The sequence below is a fragment of the Hydra viridissima genome, unplaced genomic scaffold (assembly GCF_058129835.1).
Source record: "Hydra viridissima isolate aposymbiotic clone 2 unplaced genomic scaffold, HvirCarnegie_v1 scaffold_6, whole genome shotgun sequence".
Taxonomy (NCBI): Eukaryota; Metazoa; Cnidaria; class Hydrozoa; order Anthoathecata; family Hydridae; genus Hydra; species Hydra viridissima.
This window is the reverse complement of record NW_028324305.1, coordinates 11,671,343-11,692,223: the sequence shown is the minus strand read 5'-3', so window position 1 is coordinate 11,692,223 and position 20,881 is coordinate 11,671,343. Positions and strand designations below refer to the sequence as shown.

The window sequence follows — 20,881 nt, the reverse complement described above, 5'->3', positions numbered from 1 at the left end:
ATATTTCTTGTGCATTTTTGTTACTGAAGCATTGTATCCAGTCAACATTTGAAATTAGGTCAGATACTTGTTCAAAATTGGAATTAGCAAACATAAATCTTTGCTTACTTTTATTGTCACGGATTGCTTTATCAGACAAGATGAAAGTAAAACATATTATTAGATGGCCCCTAGTTATGTTTCCCAAAACAAATTTTGAATCTATTTTGTTAACACTTGCTGGTTGAGTTGTAAAGATTAAATCTAAGGTATTCCTAAGTTATTCATCTGACAGCTGAAAAGTTATATGTTAATATGCTGATAAAGAGAATTATCATTTAAAATATCTGTAAATTTATATTCAATTCCATTCTCATTTGAAATTGCATCAACACAGCCATTTGACTCGTTAATTGATGGGAAATTGAAGTCGCCCATGATAAGTAAATCTTTGAACTTATTTTTGTCTATATATTTGCGTGCTAGGCCAAAAACCACATCAAACTCTGCCATATCCAAAAAATCATTTGGCCTGTAGATACATCCAAGTAAATACTTGTCATTATCAAAATAAACAACTGCCCATACTTGTTCTAGTTTACAGGGATTTAGAACGGCATCATCTAGTTCATAGCAGTCTAATGAGTTGTCTATATATAAAGAAACACCACCGCCTTTTCGTCCTTCTGATCTGTCTTTTCTATATGGTAACCTTCAATGTTTACAACTGAATCACTTTTAAACCATGTCTCAGTCACAGAAATTACATTTGGTTTGTATTGTTCAATTACCACTTTGAACTCATTTACCCGCCTTAAAAAAACTTCAGGGTCCCTTAAGGGCAACCACTTAAGGGAGCCTTATAAAAATGTCCGCGCCAAATTTCAGGGTCCCTTAAGGGCTAGCCCTAAAGCGACCAAAAAAAAACCACGCTTTACTACTCATCCTGTATGAGTAGTAAAGCGTGGTTGTTTTTTTAAACTAGTAATATTCAATAGTTTAACACAGTTTATATAATAATATTTATATAAATCTTCATTACATGATATCCTTATTTATAAAAGTTATTTCTAAGTCTTTTGCTTTTTTTTGTCAAGGATGTTCGTTTTCACTGTCGTCATCATTTCCTTCATAGTCATCGTCTTTACTCTTTTCCTCAATCGAAACTTCAAGTGTCTTTTTCTTGCAGCGCTGCAGACCACCAGAGCCATCCTGGCGTTATAAAAAAATCGTGTTACTTTCAATTATATCTTTTTAGACGTGGTGCCAGGGAAAATGTGAACAGTTGAAACTATAAATATTTAAATAAATACTTATAAAAAAAAAGAGAAAAAACATGTAAATAAATAGTTATTTAAATCTATAATTATATAACCAATTACTAAAGTTATACCAAAATATATGGATTCACATGTATTAGAGATTCACATGTATTAGAGATTGTATTGTTTGATATAATCGCATTGACAATATAAATTATATCTGCATATAAAAAAATATTCATAGTTTTACTTTATTTTATTGTTAAGTCAAACAACACAAGTCAAACTGTTGACTCACAGTCAAACAGATTCATATTTGTACGATTGTTCACAGTAGATGTAGATCACACTGATTTTCTTACGCTGATTTTCCAGGCTATCAAAAAACTTCAGCTTCCCATGTGTTCCAGGCCTATTAATCTTTTGCTGTAAGTCATGCGCCAGCAATTTGTTTAGCACCCAGGAAATTATTTATAGACAGTCAACCTTCTTTCACTCTTCATCAATGCTAACCAAAAAAGATCAGTTAACAACTTAAATATATTACACCATCATTCACACTATGTTTCCTTGTCAAGAGCAACACATCATGGCTACACTTACATAATCAGAAATTGATAAAAACTTACCATATTATTTGGGTGCTTATCAATCTCAGAATATTGCTACAGAGAAGTAAAGATAGGAAATTATGTATGACAGACATTCTGATCAACAAGATCACTACCAACATATGCCTCCAATCTTCCCTGTTGTTGCTCAAGATTGGTCAACTTATATTTAGTTCATGAAGAATGAACGTATTCATATGAAACTGTCCTGTTATGACAACCACAATAAACAATATACTACATATTTATACTTAAAATATAATACTATTGCCATTCATTTCATATCTCAAAACATTTTATAGAATAATTACTTACCCCTAGTAATACAAAACATTCAATCCTTGTGCACTAAATGGTTCAACTTTTAGCCGGCTGCAAACACCAAGCATATTATCATGTATACGTAGTACACTTGAATTAGAGAAATCATGGAGACTTAACTAAAGTCACAACAAATATTATTTTCAATAGTTTATATAACTTTTACAATTTATAATTACCCTTTGAAAAATAAATTCTAAAGCAGTTTTGTACCATTATAAAACTAATACCTAACTAATATAAAAAAATATTTCTAATTTAATTTAATAAAATGGATATGTACACAAATACATATTTTAAATGTATTCCTTGGGCCATATGTACTTCTACATATGGACCCTGAGATTCATATCTAATCTCATTATTATTTATATCCTAGGGTAATTCCACATCAAATCACCCAGTCCATTGAACCATGTGTCTTCCTTTTGTGTTATATTTTGACACATTATTCCTTATTATAAAAAAATATTACATGCAAAATTTCAGCTAAAAATGTTAAGCAGTTGACAAGATACTGCAATTTTAATATTGACCTGGTTTCCCAAAATGACCCGGTTTTCAAAACATTCTGAAAAAACATTTTTCTTAAAAAAAAAAATAAATAAAAATGGCAAAAATATGAAAATAAACATATATAATGTTTTTTTGATGCTGAATTCAATAAAAGAACTTAAAATGCTCAAATATAAAAGGAACATGCTTAAAAGTTAATAAAACAACTAGTTTCTATAAACCAACTTTGGGGCCCAATATCTCAAAACACCCCCAACAAATTTTTTCTTTTTTGCTGTTAATATTTTCAACTGCTTATAATCTTACTGGCACAAAAAATCTAACTGGAAAAACAACTGAAACATATGGAACTTTAATTTCAAAGATCTATTACTTTTTCAAGAAATTCCCAAAAAATATTTGTAAATAAAATAAAGATAAGTTAATTGTAATTTAAACAGTCACTTAAATATACAAGATTTTTAAAGGTATCGAAGATGTAAGTTATTTTGACTGTGTTTGTAATAGTTTACAATATTGTTCCCATTTTACTTGTACTTCCTCTATTTCAGCATTTTCAAACACATAGTTTCTACCAGAACTAGAGCAAGCTTGTGGAACAGATAGTTTTTTCAATATGTTGGTGTTGGGAATAAAACAATAGTCATCTCTTTCAGGCCAGTTAAAACAGATTGATGGACCATTTGGGCGAAGAAATTTAACTTTAGCATCAACTTCTTCTAGGTTGGATTTAGTTACAATGCCGATCCATTACTACACAGACTACAGCTACATAACAACCTAAAGCAACAGTATCAAGTTGAAATATATCTTGTTTCTTTTTAAGATTGTGGATTATTGAATAATTAATGTCAGTACTACACCTCTTTGCCCCAACCCTGTTTTCTCCAAGATGTTTAAATTGATGAAAGCTACCAGTACCAGGTAGAGTTGTTACACCAGTATACTTTTCTTTTTGCTCTTCATGTTACAATTGTAAGTCCAATCCCTTTATGTAAATGAAGTTAACAACCTTGATTTTCTCAATACAAAATTCATACATAGCTTCTGATGTGAGAATTTGGTTTCTGTATGGTCGTTTTAAACTTTTTTGTGCTGTTAACCTTTTTACAGTACCGCCAATCCCATTGCATGGTGACTTTCCATGGGACGTGGCAAAAAAGTTCCATTTAACTTTAAGGTCAAATTCATTTTCTAGTTGGCATAGATTGTAAAAGCTTTTACAATTTTTGTACTGTCCTGCGCAACCATCAGTGAATATATGTAATAGACAGATTGGAAAATTTTTTGATATAGAAATAATTCAAACCTTTTCAGAATCCCTCTGTTGTATATTTTTTTACACTGATAGATATTATTAATTTTCTTTATAGATATATTTATATATATATACAATCTACATATATATGAAATATATATATATGAAATTGTTAATTTGTTAAAATTTAAATAAAATTTACCAATAAATGTTGTTTTATAACTGAACTTTTTATAAACTAGTTATTATAAACTTTTACAAAATATAGTTGTCAAAATTTTAAAAGCAAATGCACATCAATATCACACTTATTCAGTTTTTATATAAAAACAAAACAGGATGTTTTTTTCAGTTGTTAAGATCAAATAACTAAGTTATCATATAATTAAGACTTCCTTAAATATAACAAAATTCTTTTTTTTTTTTTTTTTAAGGAGTCTATAAACTAAATATAATATTTTACAGAATTCTATTTGCAAGTTTTTTAAAATAATTTCTTGAAAAAGTAATACATCTTTGAAATTAAAGTTCCATATGTTTCAGTTGTTTTTCCAGTTAGATTTTTTGTGCCTAGTAAGATTATAAGCAGTTGAAAATATTAACAGCAAAAAAAAAAAAATTTGACAGAGGTGTTTTGAGATATTGGGCCCCAAAGTTGGTTTATAGAAACTAGTTGTTTTATTAACTTTTAAGCATGTTCCTTTTATATTTGAGCATTTTAAGTACTTTTATTGAATTCAGCATCAAAAAAACATTATATATGTTTATTTTCATATTTTTGCCATTTTTATTTATTTTTTTTTTTAAGAAAAATGCTTTTTCAGAATGTTTTGAAAACCGGGTCATTTTGGGAAACCAGGTCAATATTAAAATTGCAGTAATTTGTCAACTGCTCAACATTTTTAGCTGAAATTTTATGTGTTAACTTTTCTTTTTAAGATGCAACAGCCAAAGAAATTTTTAAAAAATTTGAGGACCCATGGTTCAAAATTTTCTAAATTTTGGGTGATTTGATGCGGAATTACCCCCTAGGGTTTTAGAGTATGGTGGCCTTATATACCAAGATAAATGCAGTAAAGATTAAGAGAAAACCTATACATGAACAATAAATAGTTTACAACATACAATTGACTGTATATCTGACTGTGGAATGCTTGAAACCTATAAGAAATCATTAAAAATTAAAAAACACAATCAAACTTTTGTGTACCTAAAATATAATACATCCCAATTTTCAAAAACTTACAATTGGCTGGATAAGTGATACAGGTAGTTGAAAGCTGAGAACCTTTAAAAAAAACAACGTAGCAACAAAACACTTTCATGTAAGAACAAATGAATCATCTCATCACAATAAACAGCAGAAAAGCAACTTTTACTTACATCAGATAAATTAAAAGATTTTCTTATGCAATCAGACTAGAATTAAATAAAAATCATATTATTAAACGATATTTACTTTAACAATGAAATTAAGCAACTGATAACATAAATTCATGTATGAATAAAATCACATTTAAGACATCTGATAATGTTAATAACTTACATTTGGGAGACTGAGACATTCAAATTTTGTTTTCACTCAAACTCAAACAGTAGTAAAACAGCTTTATATGAAGAGATGAAAAATGAAACTTGGATTCTTCTTTACTTTCATTACTTTCTCTTAATGGAACTTCACCTGAAAAAAACAATTTTTTAAAAACTAGGCCTTTTAGCACTATAAGGTATAGCAATGAACAAGTTTGTTCAATTAGTTTGACTAATTATACTTAGTAAAAAAACTGACAGCAATCATTTTTGTAATGTGTGTTTTGTGAGTATTTGTGTCAAAAATTAATAATTTAGATTAAACAAGGAAATCCTAATTTACATTCATTGCTTTTGTGCTCCGTTTAGTCATATAATCCAGCCACATCATCAAAAATAGTAGGCACAATTCTATCAAAATTATCTTCACCAATTTTAACGTTCTCCTCGTCTTTATCAGGCTCACCCTGCATCATGTAATTAAAAGATTCTCCTAAAACAAAAATATAATTCCATTGCAAACCATTTTCATAAAACATGCTTTCTGAAGGTGTGAATTTGTTCTGTTAAATTGTTTTTTTCTGAGTTTTAAAATTCCAGAAAATTGGAGCCGATTTCGGGCTAGCCCGAATTTAGCCCTAATCCACCCCTTATTAGGATCTGCCCTAAACACACCCTAATCTTAAAAATCATCAAAAATATACTAGTATTGTGTTGAAAAGAAATGTAAGCTACTACTTTTAAGGTTTGATAAAAAAAATTGTTTGAGAAGATTCGCCCTTAGAATATCCTGAACCACAAAGGGACCCTTAAGGGGCCCTTAAGTCACTTTAAGGCGGGTAGCTTGTTAACAAGAGAGGTAGCATTTAAGTATAAACATGACAGCCTTTTAATTTTATTGCAATCTGACACTGAATTATGTATAAAATTATTGATCTGGTTTCTTTTTGAATTTAATGATTTTATTGCCACGGATGCCATACCAAAAGGGGTCATTGTCTGGTCTTGCTTGATACATTTTACTTCTTTCAGTTCTGAGGTTAAAGTCTTGGAGTCTCTGAGTCTCAGTCAAATCTGGAATAATATAAATATCTTTATGTGCAACATTACTTCTCAATTTTTTTGCTGATGCTAATATTGTGTTGCAAAGAATATCCTCAGCTAATTCAACAAGAATTGGACCTGGTTTATTAGTTTTAGATCTCGGCCGTCTAACAAATTTTGGTTTTACATTCTCTTGATTTATGATCTTAAAAATTTCATCTACTTTCATTTACTTTTCACTCATCTTCTTTTGATTTCATTTCTATGCTTTCTTTATTTGATTGACTCTGTAGGCTTCTTTTTTTGTTTACCCTGTTTGGCAATAAGCGACCAGTCACTGATAGACTTGCTCGACTCAGCTGCTTTACTTATTTCTGTCTTCAGATTTTTAATGTTTTTATCATTTTTAGTTTTAGTTGTTTCTAGTTTTATCACACATTCAACGAGTTCCAAAAAAGCGTTAGAAAGCTGGCTACACCAATTATGAATATCTTTAGCTATTTGAGAGTGCAAACCAGCACCCAATTTTGGTCAATTGTCCTGTTTAAGAAAATCTAAATTCATTCCTTAACTGATATTGTCAACTCTCATGATTGGAGGGGTTTTTTCTTTGAACAAAATTAATAACTTTTTCAAGCATTTAATTGGTCATTACCAATTTTTATCAACTGGTGTTTCCTCAAAAATGGAATTATAATAAAACTTCAATAAGGAAGTATAATTTATTTTTAAAAAAATATCAAGTTTATTTTGTTTTGCTCGACTAAAGTACATTCAATATTGTAAATCAATCCTTTTCTGGTAATTCTTAAAGACAAACTTCAAACTTCTTTTATTTGAGCATGCAAGCTGCTGTACTACCTCTTCAGTGACTTTTTAAAAACAATACTTGACTTATTCCATTAATTTTTGAACATTTTTGACTTCCCACTTTCTATGGTCGACAAAAATTCTTCAATAGGCTTTCTCATGTCAAGACATTTTCCAGGATTAACTTTCTTATGAACATAATTGATGCTTTCACTGTCTAGCAAAGCAATGACATTTTTAGCATAATAAGTCAAAGCTCAGTAAGGACAAAAGATGTAATTGTCATCAAAGTATCTTCATCGCAAACTTTTTTTTGTTCATTAACCATTGGATTTAGTAGAGTTTCAATTTTGAGAAAACAGTTTTTACTTTGGCTATAAACTAATCAAATGCATTTCTGTCGCATCTATGATGCAGCTTTTCTTTGAAAACTACACAACTTATGAATCACTTATAAGATTTGTTTTTATCTTTCTGAAGCACTCCGCTCTAGTGTACATTTGTAAAAATTATTAATCTATACCCAGTTAGGGTTGGAAATCTGTTTACTGATGAAGTCTGTCTGCTGGTGAAAACTGACAAACTTTCATAAAAATCTCTCACAGATTTTTCTTGTCGACACTTTTCACTTATTATTTCACATTTATTTTCACAAAAATATGATTTTTGTTACAAAGAAAATTTAAATTTGATCGAAACAATTAAATCTGTCAATGTGTACTTAAATTAAAATAATAATAATAAATCAGAAATTGCATAGAATAAAGCAATCATTAATGAATTCTAAAAAAAAAACTTTTCATATTAACTTTTCAAAATTAAAACTTACTATGATGAGCATTATGAACATTTCAACAGCTTAAATATTTTTCAACAAAAAATAGGTAAAATTTGTTACAGGCTGGTGAAGCTGTAGAAATCTGTCAACTATTCTTTCAAATAGATTTTGTTTTCTAACGCTATATTTAATTTTTTAAGAGTAGCTTTAATTAAATTTACCCTCAGAATCTCCGTCAACGACAAAAACCCCGTCAACGACAAAACTCCGTAAAGATAAACCAGACCTTTTAAATATTAAGGGTCTGCGTCTCGGAATCGTTTTCTCGAAATGAACCGGAACAAGCATAACGAGACGAGAAAAGTCCCGGAAAAAATTGACGAATAAACTGTCCCGGAATAAAGTTAAAAACCGGGACAATAAATTTTCTTTCGGAATTTAAAAATTGCATTCCGGATATCATTGTCTCGTCTCGTCTCGAATAAAAAAATAACGAGACGCAGATGCTTATTAAATATACTCGAAAGCAACGTTGATAAAAAAAAAAAAAAACTGCTTTTCAAAAGCATTAACTTTTGTTGTACAGAAAAAAATAATTTCAAAAATAACTGTTACTTCCGACTTTAAAAATCTTTGAGATTTTATCTTTTAAAATACTTTTATTTGAGATTTTTATCTTTTAAAATACTGAAACCACTAGTTTAAGGTATCGATAGACCAAGGTATCGATTGATTAAGACAATCTTTGACCTCCTCCTTTTTCCCTTATGAATTTACTTAGTTTTGAATATGCTTCTTGTGTTTCGCAGGACAAAATTTGTATAGAACTTGCATAACAAAAGTATTTCTTGCTTTTTAAACATGTGTCCTATACACAATCTAGTATGTAGCATTCCTGATAACTGTTTATAGAAGGGTGAATCCTAGTTTGTTTTGATTTATTTCCTCTTTAGGTAAGTGTTTTTAAATTCATACAGTTTTAATGGTGCAATACATAATAGGAACAGACATTATGTCTGTTTATAAATTCACAGCAAAAAATGATTTCGCCATAAGAATTTATATAACCTTAAAAGAATTTTCAATTATCCTACCACAACATTATCCTTCCACAACATTGCGTCGAAGATTTAAAATAGGCAATAGCGAGATGAAAGCAGATTTAAAACGTCATTAAACATTAATAAGTTATGCCTTAGAAGGTGAATTTAATATGTACTTAATAGATGTAACATAAGTAGTGCTGAATATCATTACCATTTGACTGTAGTAAGATTTATGAATGTATTTGGAACATATGTATCAATATATTTATCTTTTCTTGAAAATGATTAGTTGGAACATTTTGTGTTCTACTTTAGTGCGCCTAAAAATAACAAAAAAACTTTTGTTAGCTTTGCAATTTTGGCAAACTATGATCTATGGTGTTCCAAATACCAATTGAAACACCATGGATATTTTTTCATGGTTTCTCCAAGGAAATTTTGCGTAAGGGTCTCTTGGTCTTCTTTTCTAAATCTAAAAACGCAAACCTTCAATATTTCTTTTAAGTCTAAAACAGTGAACCTAAGAATTATGTATCTTTAAGTCGTGCTCTTTATCAACCTTTTAAATATTTTTAAAATGTTATCAAAGAAATTTAAAAAAAAAGATTTGCTTTTCTCAACACTTTTCATTACAAAAAAAATGTTTAACATTGTTTTTCAGAGAACTTGATTCGCCTCAGCAAGCTCCTTTGCGAACAGCGATAATAGCTTTTCGACTACTACAAGCGAAGCCCCTCATGACACATTCTGATGCATATGTTTTACCATCTGATCCACATACGGGAGCGAGAATTAGGGTACATGGGAAATCACACCCTAAAGTAAGCAATGTAGATGTACCTTAAAGATAAACTTGTGATAGCATTTAAAAAGAATGCTGGCAATCAAGTGCTGATTTTTAGAAATGCTAATTTTTTTAGTATGTTTTATATCACACAAATAACTTATATTCAATGAATTCAGATTTCTGGTTCTAACTACGACCATAAATAAATTACTTACTACTACAATCATCGCCTTGTGATGCATCTCGTACGACTGTGATGGGTTTTTTTTGTTCACACGAAGCTTGTCTCAAAAGACACTCGTTTGAATAGCTATTGCCGTCACTACCACAGACTGGTAGATACATTCGGTTGCATGGAAACTCACATTTGCCTTTGAAGAAATTTTTTTTTTCTTGTTTACAAAACCCAATTTTTATTTTTTCTTTATAAGACTTAATAAAAAAAAAAAAAGAATGAAAAGGTTTTTAAGAGACATATAAAAATAAATACCTTCAGTTTTGCATTCGCCATCGTAAACTTTAACAATTGCTTCCTGTCTCGAGCATGATGCAGCTTTTAAAGAGCATTCATTGGCGTACGTTACACCATCGTGTCCACACACTGGTTTCCATAACGCTACGCATGGTTCATTACAATTTTTTTCTATAAATAATAATTAGAACAATAAAATTAAACAGTTTTTTACATTCACATTTATGAAAGTGTACCCCTGCCCCTTCACTCTCCCTCCCCCTTCCCCCATCCTTCTGCATCAATTAAGAGAAAATTAATTTTTGTAATACTAGAAAACCTGCCTGCATAAGCTACAGCTACTAAAACTAAGATTATGGCCACACACTTCATTTTTTCCTAAAAAAAAAAATTAATCGATTCAGCTCAAAAGAATAAAAAAGACTCTCATTTGAAGAGGATAACATAATTTTATAGTTTCCGAAGAAAATGATTTTTTAAATTAATTTTTTATTCCATGCATACCTGCTATTTAAAACCCTTTCAACTTGTGATGGAGCTTAAAATAATGTTCAAACTTAAAAATTTGGGTTTCTTATCATTTAAAAAATTATTTAATCAGTTGGTCGGCTCATTAAACAATACCACATTGGATTTCCTATTATTGGTCTGTAATTCATTTTTATGTTGCATATGTTTACTCATTCTGCTTTTAAGCAACACCCATTCAATATTAAAACACCCATTACAATATCCATTACAACATCAAAGTATCTATTTCAACATAAAAGTACCCATTATATTATCACAACACACGAATGAATGCGAATCAGTGTAAAAACATTAACAGCGTATACTAAATATTTACTTCATATTTTTTAGTGTTGGGAGGGGATATTGGTTACATACTGAATCATTTTTAAGTTTGACTCATCAAATGTAAACAAATTTTCTGGAACTTTGGTTGACATTTAAAGATTTTTAAAAACTGCTTAAAACATCTATCAAGTCAGCAGGAGGCAATACTGTCAGTGAAAGTTTAAAATTGCCCAAGTCAAAAAAGCCACTTTACAAGTAGTGAAAATTTTAAAACTTAAATTTTAAAAATTAAACAATACCTATGCTGAAAGCAATATTGTTTTTTGAATTATCATTAACAAAATGAACGCTGCGATGATTTGAACCTGTGAAAATCCCAATCGTTTTTACTTTTTAAATAATTTTGTAACGCAGTGCTGCAAGCATTTAATTCATAAAATCAATTAAGGATTTTTCACAGACAATAAATTATTTATGGCAGTAGAATAAACTTTTAAGCATTTCAAATGCAAATGCCTATCAAGGTCAAAAAACTCAGGTTTGAAGGAGGAAAAAAGTCAAAGATGTCCACTTAAAGATGGTTAGCTACAGTTGCGGTAGATAGGAAAGAAATTTTTTGCATCACTTTTAATGTGAATTTTCAGTTAAATTGTGGCGAATTATTATAACTTTCCCAGAGACACCTATGATTCACCGTTTTTTTTATGAATTTGACATTATCTTATCACTGTCTGACTGCGAATCGTTAAATTTACAAACTTAACTCCTTTTTAAATATTTTATAAACGCGTCATTTATTAACACCTTAAAATATTATCAAATTATTCATTAACACCTTATATTCATTAACACCTTATATTCATTAACACCTTATATTTATTAACACCTTATATTTATTAACACCTTATATTTATTAACACCTTATATTTATTAACACCTTATATTTATTAACACCTTATATTTATTAACACCTTATATTCATTAACACCTTATATTCATTAACACCTATTCATTAACGCGTTGAAATATTTCTTAATTAAATTTTCCATAATCCTTTAATTTCTTCTTAGAAGACGTCATTCATAAAAAAATTATTTAAAATCAAATTAAGATTTGTGTGAATACAAATTTATATTAAAAACATTTTGTACAAAAACTCTCCCGATGCAATTTCTTTCTACTTTTTTGATCATCTAATGTACCCCTTATTAAAAAAAAAATCAGGACTGGTAATTGTTTTAAAATTATCTTATTATTTAGTTACAACTATTTAGCTATTTTAAATCCAGCGATTTCTTTTAAAAATTCAGCTTAAATTTATAAATTCAGTCAAATAGAAAACAAAGCCTTAAAAGAAAAAACGCTTTTTTTTCAGATAGATAGCTAAATAGTTTTTAATCAAAATGTTATATATAAATTGTGCAAGTAAAATATCTTAAGACCACGGCAAACGTAAAATCATTTGAATAAAAATGACGTTAAGAATGTCAGAATTTAATATAAGAGCTATGTCAACTCCCAGGAGAAATGTTATTCAAGCAACAAAATCAAGTTATTCAAAAGAAGGAAATTTTTTTTAGCTGAACGACGGCCACTGGAGACATGGTTTGTAGTAAAAGTGCTGGAGTTATCTTTTCTTTGTAGCAAACTACACCGAAAATGCAAATTATCGTGAATCTTAAACGAACAAATTTTTAATTAGGAATTACAAATTATTCTTAATACATTATTCGTTTTTATATGGTAAATTTTGCTTATTTCTTTAATTTCGTTTCAGAAAATGTTACTGTAAAAATTGTTTAATTCTACACTTTTATTTTAAACCGAATTTTTCTACAATTTAATAGAAAATCTTTTTCTTTGGCACTATTTTATTGTGTCTTTTTTTCCCTAAAACCGGCAGTGAAGTAAATTGGCACTTTAAATTTACGGTCTAGCCAGTGGATTGCTTAAGATCTTAGTATCAACAAAAAACAATCGGCTTTTAGTAAGTACTAAAATCTGAAGAGAAGAAAGGTGAAATAGTTAATACTTTCTGGATAAGTTTTTATTAAATGGTATGGTAAAGGAGAATAATTATTTTAGCTCCACCCTGTTTTCTCCTACAATTTACTGTTATTCAAATTTTGTGCATTAATAACACCAAAATTGGACACTGTTTATTATTTATTTAGTTGGACATCTTTTTAAACACAAGATCTTGTTTAATTGATATTGATAATTAATGCTGCTTTGTAACTTATTGAGTGTAATTTATTTAATGCACCACCAATCAACGTACATCATCTTTGGCTATTCTTTTCAACACTTGTGGCTTCTTAAAATGTTTTGGTTCACAAAATTTTAATTTACATTTAATTTAAGCCCTGAAGCAGAACTTAACACGTTTGTTTAGTCAATGCGAAGTCGCAAATAATTGTTCGAAACTAAATTTTGGTAGAAAAAGAAGCCATTGCATCTGATTTCGAAGTTAAAACTACTGGAGAAATTTAGTTGAAGTTAAGCTGTTATTTAAATTTTGTTGTATTTTTATAATTTAGAAAGATTTAAAATTATCTTGATATCGCCAAGAATAATGAAAATATATTAAATAAAATTATTGAAACATTATTTAATAAAAAATAAATTCATTAATTTGTTATTTATTTTAAATTTCAAATGTATTTAATTGAAAATTTTGAGAATATGCTTTGCTTCGACTAAGATTATGATTTGTACATATTTGTTTTAATTTTAATTTTTCTTTAAATTATAATTTTATCATTTCGTGGAACTTTATATATATATATATATATATATATATATATATATATATATATATATATATATATAAACATATTTATCTGTTTAACTGAGATTCAGCAGTTTTTTTTAAATTTTTAAAACCTCATGAACACAAAGTAGTCAATAGTTGAAGGTGATCTATAAAGAATGATTACAAAACTTTTGTTTTTTTAGTTGAAAAAAACTCTTAAAAAAAAAGATGATTTATATGTTTGCGATATTGCTGGTATCAGCAACTGCTACATATGCAGGGAGAGGTAACAGTAATTTTTGATTTAAAAAAAGGTTTTACTTTTATAAAAAACATCTGATAGAGCAACATTAGTATTAACGGGTGATCACTAATTAATGACACTACGCTAAAATACTTACAACTTCTGAACTAATAAAATAATTTTTTCAATTTGACTTTGTTGGGAACATTGAAAACTTCGCTATAACTGAATTTAGTTGCAATTTAAGAGTTATATCTGTAATATATATCTGTAAGCCATCAAATGCACTTTTTCAAACGCTCAATGCTTGTTTTTTTCATAATTTTTTTTTTGACAAACCATTTTCTCACAATCTAATACATCAACACACTGCGGCATTTGGATTTACCTAAATAAACTGATCCACGACTGATTTTCTCCATGAACTTGAAAAGAAAAATGAGATTGAACGTGTGTAAAAGTACTAAATGTACTTGTACACACGCTCAATCTCATTTTTCTTTTAATGAGAAAAAGGAGCTATCCATACCACGAAGGCTGCATTATAATAGAGGCTCTCTTTTAAAGTTATGATTAATCTCATTAACATAGTAATCACCGGTTATTTGCATAACTCTTCGAAAGTGCACAAATTGCGAGTTTTATTATTTCTTTGTAGAATTTAATTGCTTGCAGCCTTGTACACAAAATTGGCAACCAGTCTGTGGACACAATGGGGTCACGTACGCAAATGAATGTGCTATGAGAACCGCTTCATGCTTAAGTAAAGAAGCAATTACTATAGTTTACGATGGAGAGTGCAATCCAACGAGTAAGATTTTTTTTTCTTTTTTGTTCATTTATTTTAGTTTTTTTTTGTTTTTAAGTCATTACATAAACTATATAAGTTGCTACTATGCACTTACTAACAATACTCGCTTTTCAATAAATCTCTTGGAAAAAAATTTTTAAAGATAAATGTGAGTTTCGTTGCAACCTCGTCTATGCTCCAGTATGTGGCAATGACAGAAAAAAGTACCCCAATAAGTGCGCTATGAGGCAAGCATCTTGTGAACAAAAGAAAGCTATTATAAACATTCGAAAACCAACTCAATTTGACGATGATTGTAGCTGTATGTTTTTCCGCATTTTAAATTTATTTCAGCTAAGCTTTTTGTGTGATTACAAACGTTGTTCTACTAATTTTTGTAGATATTTTTTATCGCGGTTTTCTTTCAAGTCTTTGCTTTTTTATTTAGCTTGTGATTTGGCGTGTACGAGAGAATACAATCCCGTTTGCGGATCAGACGGAGTTACATATTCTACCGAATGTGTCATGAAAGCTTTTGCATGCAGAAATGGAAAAGCTATTATTGTTATTCATAACGGGTCTTGCAAAGATGGACAATAATCTTCTTTGATTTTTGTATTCGGTCAAAAATTAGAGGTGTTATAAGAAGATAAGATTGAAAGAACGTATTACTTTTGTTGCTAATTTAAAATCTAATACGGAATTTAAATAAGTTCAAAAATCATTCTGGTAATAAAACTTCGTCACCCTGAAAATAAGTAAAAACTAATATGCTGATATTAAGATACAAGAAGAAGCTAGGGAATCGGAAACCTGCAGTTTGGTTTATAACCAATTTTTTTATTTCAAATTAAAAAGATTACGAAAAAGTTTAATCGAGACAATAGAAAAGGAAAAAAAAAAGTAGGTTAAAAATAAGCTTAGGGAAATCTTTCAAGTTCTTTCAAATTCTACAAGCGTAAATTAACGTTTCTAATGTTTGAAATAGTTCTGATCGGAACTATTTAAAACATGAGAAAGATGAAAAATCTCTTCATCGCTTATTTTCATAGAATTGACTGTTTTTTGTAAACTTTTTCTAGATAAAATAGTAGATCTTAATGCTTCAATCATCAGTGTTGTTAACAACCAATATTGGTTATTAATAACGTTGATGACTGGAGTTGAAGTTAAATGATTGAAGTAGTTTTTTAATAAACGTTAAGGGGATTTTTGTTGATTTTCCTGATGGTTTTGATTTTAATCGTATATCGTTTATAATAACCAATGCAGTGCCACCATTTAGTGGCTGGGCATATTCTAAACAAGTGGCAGTTTTTTTATTGTTATGGATAGTAACAACAGTGTTTTTATAAGAAATATAAGTGTTTTATATAAAAATAATAACAACGTTTTTATTAGTAGCAATTACACTATTTACTAAAAATAGTAAAACTGTTTATAAAAATAATTAATGGCCATTGCCATTAAATGAACATACCTAGCCATTAAATGGTGTCTCCAGAAAATTTAGCATCAACTGGTTATAAAAACATTCATATGTGTATTAAATCTGATTAGTTGTTGACAGATCCCAGTCGGTTTGGTTATACAAACAATAAAATTTATTGCATGTTCCATGTGAATACAGCTATATTCATTTTAAATAATATTGATCGAAGTTCAGCTTCAATATTTTACTTATAAAAGCTACAGGGTTTCTTTTTTTAATGTTTGTTAGATCACTTATTATTTGTTCATTACGACAAAAAGGGTTAAAATAAGATCATTGTAATGATCATTGAGACGAGAGACTGTTATTAAACCCTCTTTAATTGCTAGTATAAATGAGGCATAACATTAAATTAAACGACACTTGCAAAAGTTGCAAAAAAATACGAAGGATTGTGAATTAAAACTACATATTTAGTTCTTCTATATATCTTTTGTTATTGAAACAACTAATTTAAAAAAAAATCCAAAAGAAAGACTTAAGAATCTAATAAATTTATGACAAAAATCAACAAGATAAATTAATCAAAAATTTAACTTTTGAATTAAAAAACTTTTACAAAGTATCAGATCATCAAATATTTTTTAAATTAAACGAAAGATTAACATTTACTACATTATTTCATAACCTGATTTGCAGCAGCCGTATTTTTTTCAAATATTTTTTACGCGGCTTAATTCAAATGGGTTTTTACTCGATTTCATTTGTGCAGTGATCCGATTGCTAGAGCAATAAAAAATTTTTAATATGGCAATACTAGGGGTACTATCTTTTCTCGATTAATAATAGGGATACTATCTTTTCTCGATTAATACTAGGGATACTATCTTTTCTCGATTAATTTCAGTTAAGTTAAAATTTTGCAGAATTCTAACTTACCAAAGGATAATTGGCTAATAAATAAAAATTAGTTTCTGTCTTCATAATAAAACATTTAATTAGTAACAACCTTTTCGTATCCCGAAATACGATAATGCAAAAAACTGATTTTGCCTGTATATTTTCGAAATGATATTTTTATTGATATTTCAAGTTAACAACAGCCATTTATTACTTGTATTAGATTTCCTTAGATATCACTTGTATTAGAATACTTATCCATTCATATGGATTTCATCTCAACTTGCTGACTGAAAAATACTTAGTTATTTAAAATATTCTTGCCAATTTTCGAGACAATTTTGGCAAAAGTTTTAGTTATTGTGAGAAGGGAGAACTAAAATAAAAACGACGATCGATAGAAAAACATACACAATATGATTCACCAACTCTTCACTTAAATAAGTGATAAAGCGTTAGAAGAAAAGTTAAATACAACTGTGAAAAAACGTAAACACGAAGACGCGTAAATGATAAAGCGATAGTAAGAAAAAATAAAAAACAACGATCGGAAAAGACACATACAAGATGACTCGTCCACTCTTCACATAAATAAATGGTAAAGCAAAAAGAATTAAGTTAAAAACAACAACTGAGAAAAGACGTAAACCACTGTGAACCAGAGAGACCGCCAGGTTTTATGTCGTGGCACTCATGTAAAACCTTTTGAACATTAAAGTATTTGTCCTGTAGGTTTCGAAAAGTTAGTTTTTAAAATCTGGACAAAGTGCTAAAGGTCAAAAACGGGGCAAAAGGGTAAGCCTGAGGGGGTTTTGGCCCATTTATAAAATTAAAAGTCGTTTTTTTTTAAATATTATTAAATTTTTGGTTTATCTGTTACATCAAATTGTTTAAATTTTTTAATATGGAAATTGTACTCTGAAAAAAATAAGCATAAATGTTTTTATTTAATTTCATACATAAGTAACATCTACAACAGCACAGTTATAAATATCTGTAACAGTACATTCATGCCAATATATGTATACACTTATGATTAATATGAATTTATATACATCCATTTAAATACTTAAATAAATGTACACACAGACATGAATATACATATTTTCCTAAGTATGCATAAAAATATATACTTGCATATTTATTTATCATGTATAAATGTATATGTTTATATATCATTTACATGTATATATGTGTACACACATATCTGTGGATTGATAAAAGAAGTGAATTAATAAAAGTATATATTAATATATATATATATATATATATATATATACAGATATAAACATAAATATAATCAAAATTAAATTCTTTTTGCTCCAAAATCTACCACTGCTGATAATAGCCTGTCACCATGATCTGGATGCTCTTTTTGTCTCTTAAATCTATTCCATGTTGGTTTAAACTTTGCATGAATACTTTCCCCACATTGTTCAGCAAAGTTTCCTAATCCTTTGTTATGGTATTCCACATATGGCTGTACATGACACAGTAGAATGTGAACTTTCCATGTTGTATTAATTTTTTTATTTAAATTTAATGCAACCTCTTGTGCAGAAAGAAATGAACTTTTTAACTTTGTTATTGCTTCTTTGATGCCAGGTTGTAACTTGCTAGAAAAACAACTATTTTTTACATTACGAAAATCTTTTAAACACTGAACAATTGGAACCAAACATGTAAATGACTCTAACATTTTTATTTCAAGGGAATCTAAGTTTTCTAATATTTTGTTTGAATTATTTCCGTCCCAGCCTCTACCTTGATAGCCTCTCTGAATGACATTTTTCGACTTTAGCCAATCATCAAATCCTGGCCAGACATCCAACAAAAAATTTCCTAGCAGTGAAACAAAACCAATTAATAAATGAAGTTCAGGTGGAGGAACTAGTTGCTCAATTAATGTATCTGGATCTAGATCAATATACAAAATTCAGGGATTAATGCAGTTCACGAAGTCTTTCATGGATGATTTAACTGATTTATTTTCTAAATACTTATTGTACCAATAATAAATACTGCCAAGAGTTCGTTTTTTCCCTGAATCTAATTTGGATATTCCCTCACACCATAAACAAGCTCTTTTCCCAGAATGCCCAGATAAGCCAAATAATGCATTTCCACATTTTAGATCAAAAGCAACATAAAAATTGACACATTGCAAATTTAACTTTTCTATAATTTGCCTCAAATTATAATTAGATTCAGGAATGTCTTCAACAATAGCTAGAAATTGTGATCGTTGTACACCACTATTCAAAAACTCATCTGAATCATCATTATTCTTATGACAATCAAAGATATTGATAATCACTTTAAAAAATGAACCACCACCATCCAATGAAATTCTTATAAAGGCTGAAGTTGGATCTAAACCACGTAATTTTAACAACTCTAGCACAAAATCTGATGTATTTTGAACATAAACAAGATCTCTTAAAGTTACATGTCCTATACTGTCAACAAATGCACACTTCTGTACATAGTAGTAATTAGAAATATAATCTTCTAATTCAGAAAGACGACCAAAAATATTAGGCTCTATGGATAGTTTACTTCCTAAACCTTTGCGTAGAGTAGCAACCATCTCTTTTGTTTTTCTATTTGACAGCTCTAGTACAACCTGTAATTGCTTGATTATTTCAAGGGAAAGCTGCTGGATAGAACTTCTTTTTGCTTTATTTTCTGGTGTGCCAATTGTGACTTTAAGAGGATTTCCTCCTGTAGACAAACAAAAAGTAGATCCATCAATCAAATTTTCTGAAGCCATTTTACTTTTTATGATTCCAGAAGCAACCTAAATATAATTTGTACTAAAATATAACTTTTGTAGTTAATATTTATGTACTATCACCAAAAACTTTTTTTTTACCTGCTCAGCTTGAAGAGAACCTAGTAGGAATGCTAATGAAATAATATTAGTCACTGCACTGGTGGGTTTACAGTTATGAGGATAACCAGGTGCAAGATATGTATAGCAAAAAGAACATAAGCTTGATTCAGATTTAGGTAAATTGATTGTCTCATCTTGAAGAGTGGCATTGGCACTGGAAGAACTTCTCAAAAGAGTTTTCCACTCAACCTAAATAAAGGAACTTTTATGAAAAAGAAAGTAAGAATAATAAAAATTAGGACATAAAAATCATTAAATATACTTTGGCTACTTTAGCTCCCCATTCACCACGAGGCGAATCTCCCTTTTTAAGTCTATAAAGATTTCTTTTGCACCCAGAACAAACAACTGATGTATAGCATTCGTTTTTCATCGAATATCCTGGAAAGATAAACAGCTGAATTTGTTCCTCTAAGTTTTTATTCATCTTTTTTAATGATGTAGATCTTTCGCCATACTTTTCCCAGCAGCAACAACAAGTAGAATTCATAGTTATTTAAAGAAAATACTTATAGCAATAAGATTAAGCGATTGAACCTTCCGAAATTTAAAACTATTTAACTACCGAACTGAACTATTTTCTCCTTTATGAAATATATTAGTTTAGTTAAAATAGGGGGTAAATTAGGTAAAGTTTTATGTAATAATTGCA

At 29.0% G+C, this 20,881-nt stretch overlaps 4 protein-coding genes and 2 pseudogenes across 7 annotated transcripts in view; 2 read left to right on the top strand and 4 right to left on the bottom strand.

Moving 5' to 3' along the window:
- Window positions 1–977: 977 nt before the first annotated feature.
- LOC149887041 (uncharacterized) lies at window positions 978–5,745 on the bottom strand. The gene is made up of 8 exons (XM_090091465.1): window positions 5,733–5,745; window positions 5,599–5,628; window positions 5,494–5,528; window positions 5,331–5,366; window positions 5,194–5,235; window positions 5,073–5,108; window positions 1,540–2,292; window positions 978–1,270 (listed from the first exon to the last, which is right to left on the bottom strand). The coding sequence occupies exons 1-7, from the start codon at window positions 5,743–5,745 to the stop codon at window positions 2,170–2,172; spliced, it is 315 nt and encodes a 104-aa protein (XP_089947591.1). The 3' UTR covers window positions 978–1,270; window positions 1,540–2,169.
- On the bottom strand, window positions 2,300–3,992 carry LOC149887042 (uncharacterized; annotated as a pseudogene).
- Window positions 5,746–9,761: 4,016 nt separating the features above from the next.
- LOC149887040 (tomoregulin-2-like) lies at window positions 9,762–11,163 on the bottom strand. The gene is made up of 5 exons (XM_090089914.1): window positions 10,919–11,163; window positions 10,738–10,792; window positions 10,433–10,585; window positions 10,158–10,313; window positions 9,762–9,971 (listed from the first exon to the last, which is right to left on the bottom strand). Exons 2-5 carry the CDS (start codon window positions 10,784–10,786, stop codon window positions 9,832–9,834), a joined length of 498 nt encoding a protein of 165 aa, XP_089946040.1. The 5' UTR covers window positions 10,787–10,792; window positions 10,919–11,163; the 3' UTR covers window positions 9,762–9,831.
- A 2,949-nt stretch (window positions 11,164–14,112) lies between these two features.
- Window positions 14,113–15,669, top strand: LOC145189985 (turripeptide Pal9.2-like). 2 transcript variants are annotated; one of them, XM_090089912.1, is made up of 4 exons: window positions 14,113–14,253; window positions 14,870–15,022; window positions 15,165–15,323; window positions 15,450–15,669. In XM_090089912.1, exons 1-4 carry the CDS (start codon window positions 14,196–14,198, stop codon window positions 15,599–15,601), a joined length of 522 nt encoding a protein of 173 aa, XP_089946038.1. In that variant the 5' UTR covers window positions 14,113–14,195; the 3' UTR covers window positions 15,602–15,669. The 2 variants fall into 2 exon arrangements, with proteins under 2 accessions (XP_089946038.1, XP_089946039.1); XM_090089913.1 differs by lacking the exon at window positions 15,165–15,323.
- A 2,137-nt stretch (window positions 15,670–17,806) lies between these two features.
- The window catches only part of LOC145189755 (uncharacterized), a 33,707-nt gene continuing 30,632 nt past the window's right edge, over window positions 17,807–20,881 (top strand). For both annotated transcript variants that reach the window (XM_090089834.1, XM_090089836.1), the window contains exon 1: window positions 17,807–17,976. The gene's annotated coding sequence lies outside the window, so the exon portion shown is untranslated. The remainder of the gene's footprint in view (window positions 17,977–20,881) is intronic.
- On the bottom strand, window positions 18,538–20,851 carry LOC149887039 (uncharacterized; annotated as a pseudogene). The gene is made up of 3 exons (XR_016453191.1): window positions 20,492–20,851; window positions 20,209–20,418; window positions 18,538–20,133 (listed from the first exon to the last, which is right to left on the bottom strand). The product of XR_016453191.1 is annotated as an uncharacterized LOC149887039 (transcript).

Excerpts from the sequence above, each read along its gene's own strand:
- LOC149887041 (XM_090091465.1), bottom strand. Across the intron at positions 5,367-5,493 it reads AATGTCTCAGTCTCCCAAAT|TCTGATTGCATAAGAAAATC; the intron begins GTAAGTTATTAA and ends ATTTAATTCTAG. Across the intron at positions 5,109-5,193 it reads TATCACTTATCCAGCCAATT|GTTTCAAGCATTCCACAGTC; the intron begins GTAAGTTTTTGA and ends GATTTCTTATAG.
- LOC149887040 (XM_090089914.1), bottom strand. The coding sequence starts at position 10,786 with ATGAAGTGTGTGGCCATAATCTTAGTTTTAGTAGCTGTAGCTTATGCA. Across the intron at positions 10,586-10,737 it reads AGTAGCTGTAGCTTATGCAG|AAAAAAATTGTAATGAACCA; the intron begins GCAGGTTTTCTA and ends TATTATTTATAG. Across the intron at positions 10,314-10,432 it reads TGGCGAATGCAAAACTGAAG|GCAAATGTGAGTTTCCATGC; the intron begins GTATTTATTTTT and ends ATTTCTTCAAAG.
- LOC145189985 (XM_090089912.1), top strand. The coding sequence starts at position 14,196 with ATGATTTATATGTTTGCGATATTGCTGGTATCAGCAACTGCTACATAT. Across the intron at positions 15,023-15,164 it reads TGGAGAGTGCAATCCAACGA|ATAAATGTGAGTTTCGTTGC; the intron begins GTAAGATTTTTT and ends AAATTTTTAAAG. Across the intron at positions 15,324-15,449 it reads ATTTGACGATGATTGTAGCT|CTTGTGATTTGGCGTGTACG; the intron begins GTATGTTTTTCC and ends TTTTTTATTTAG.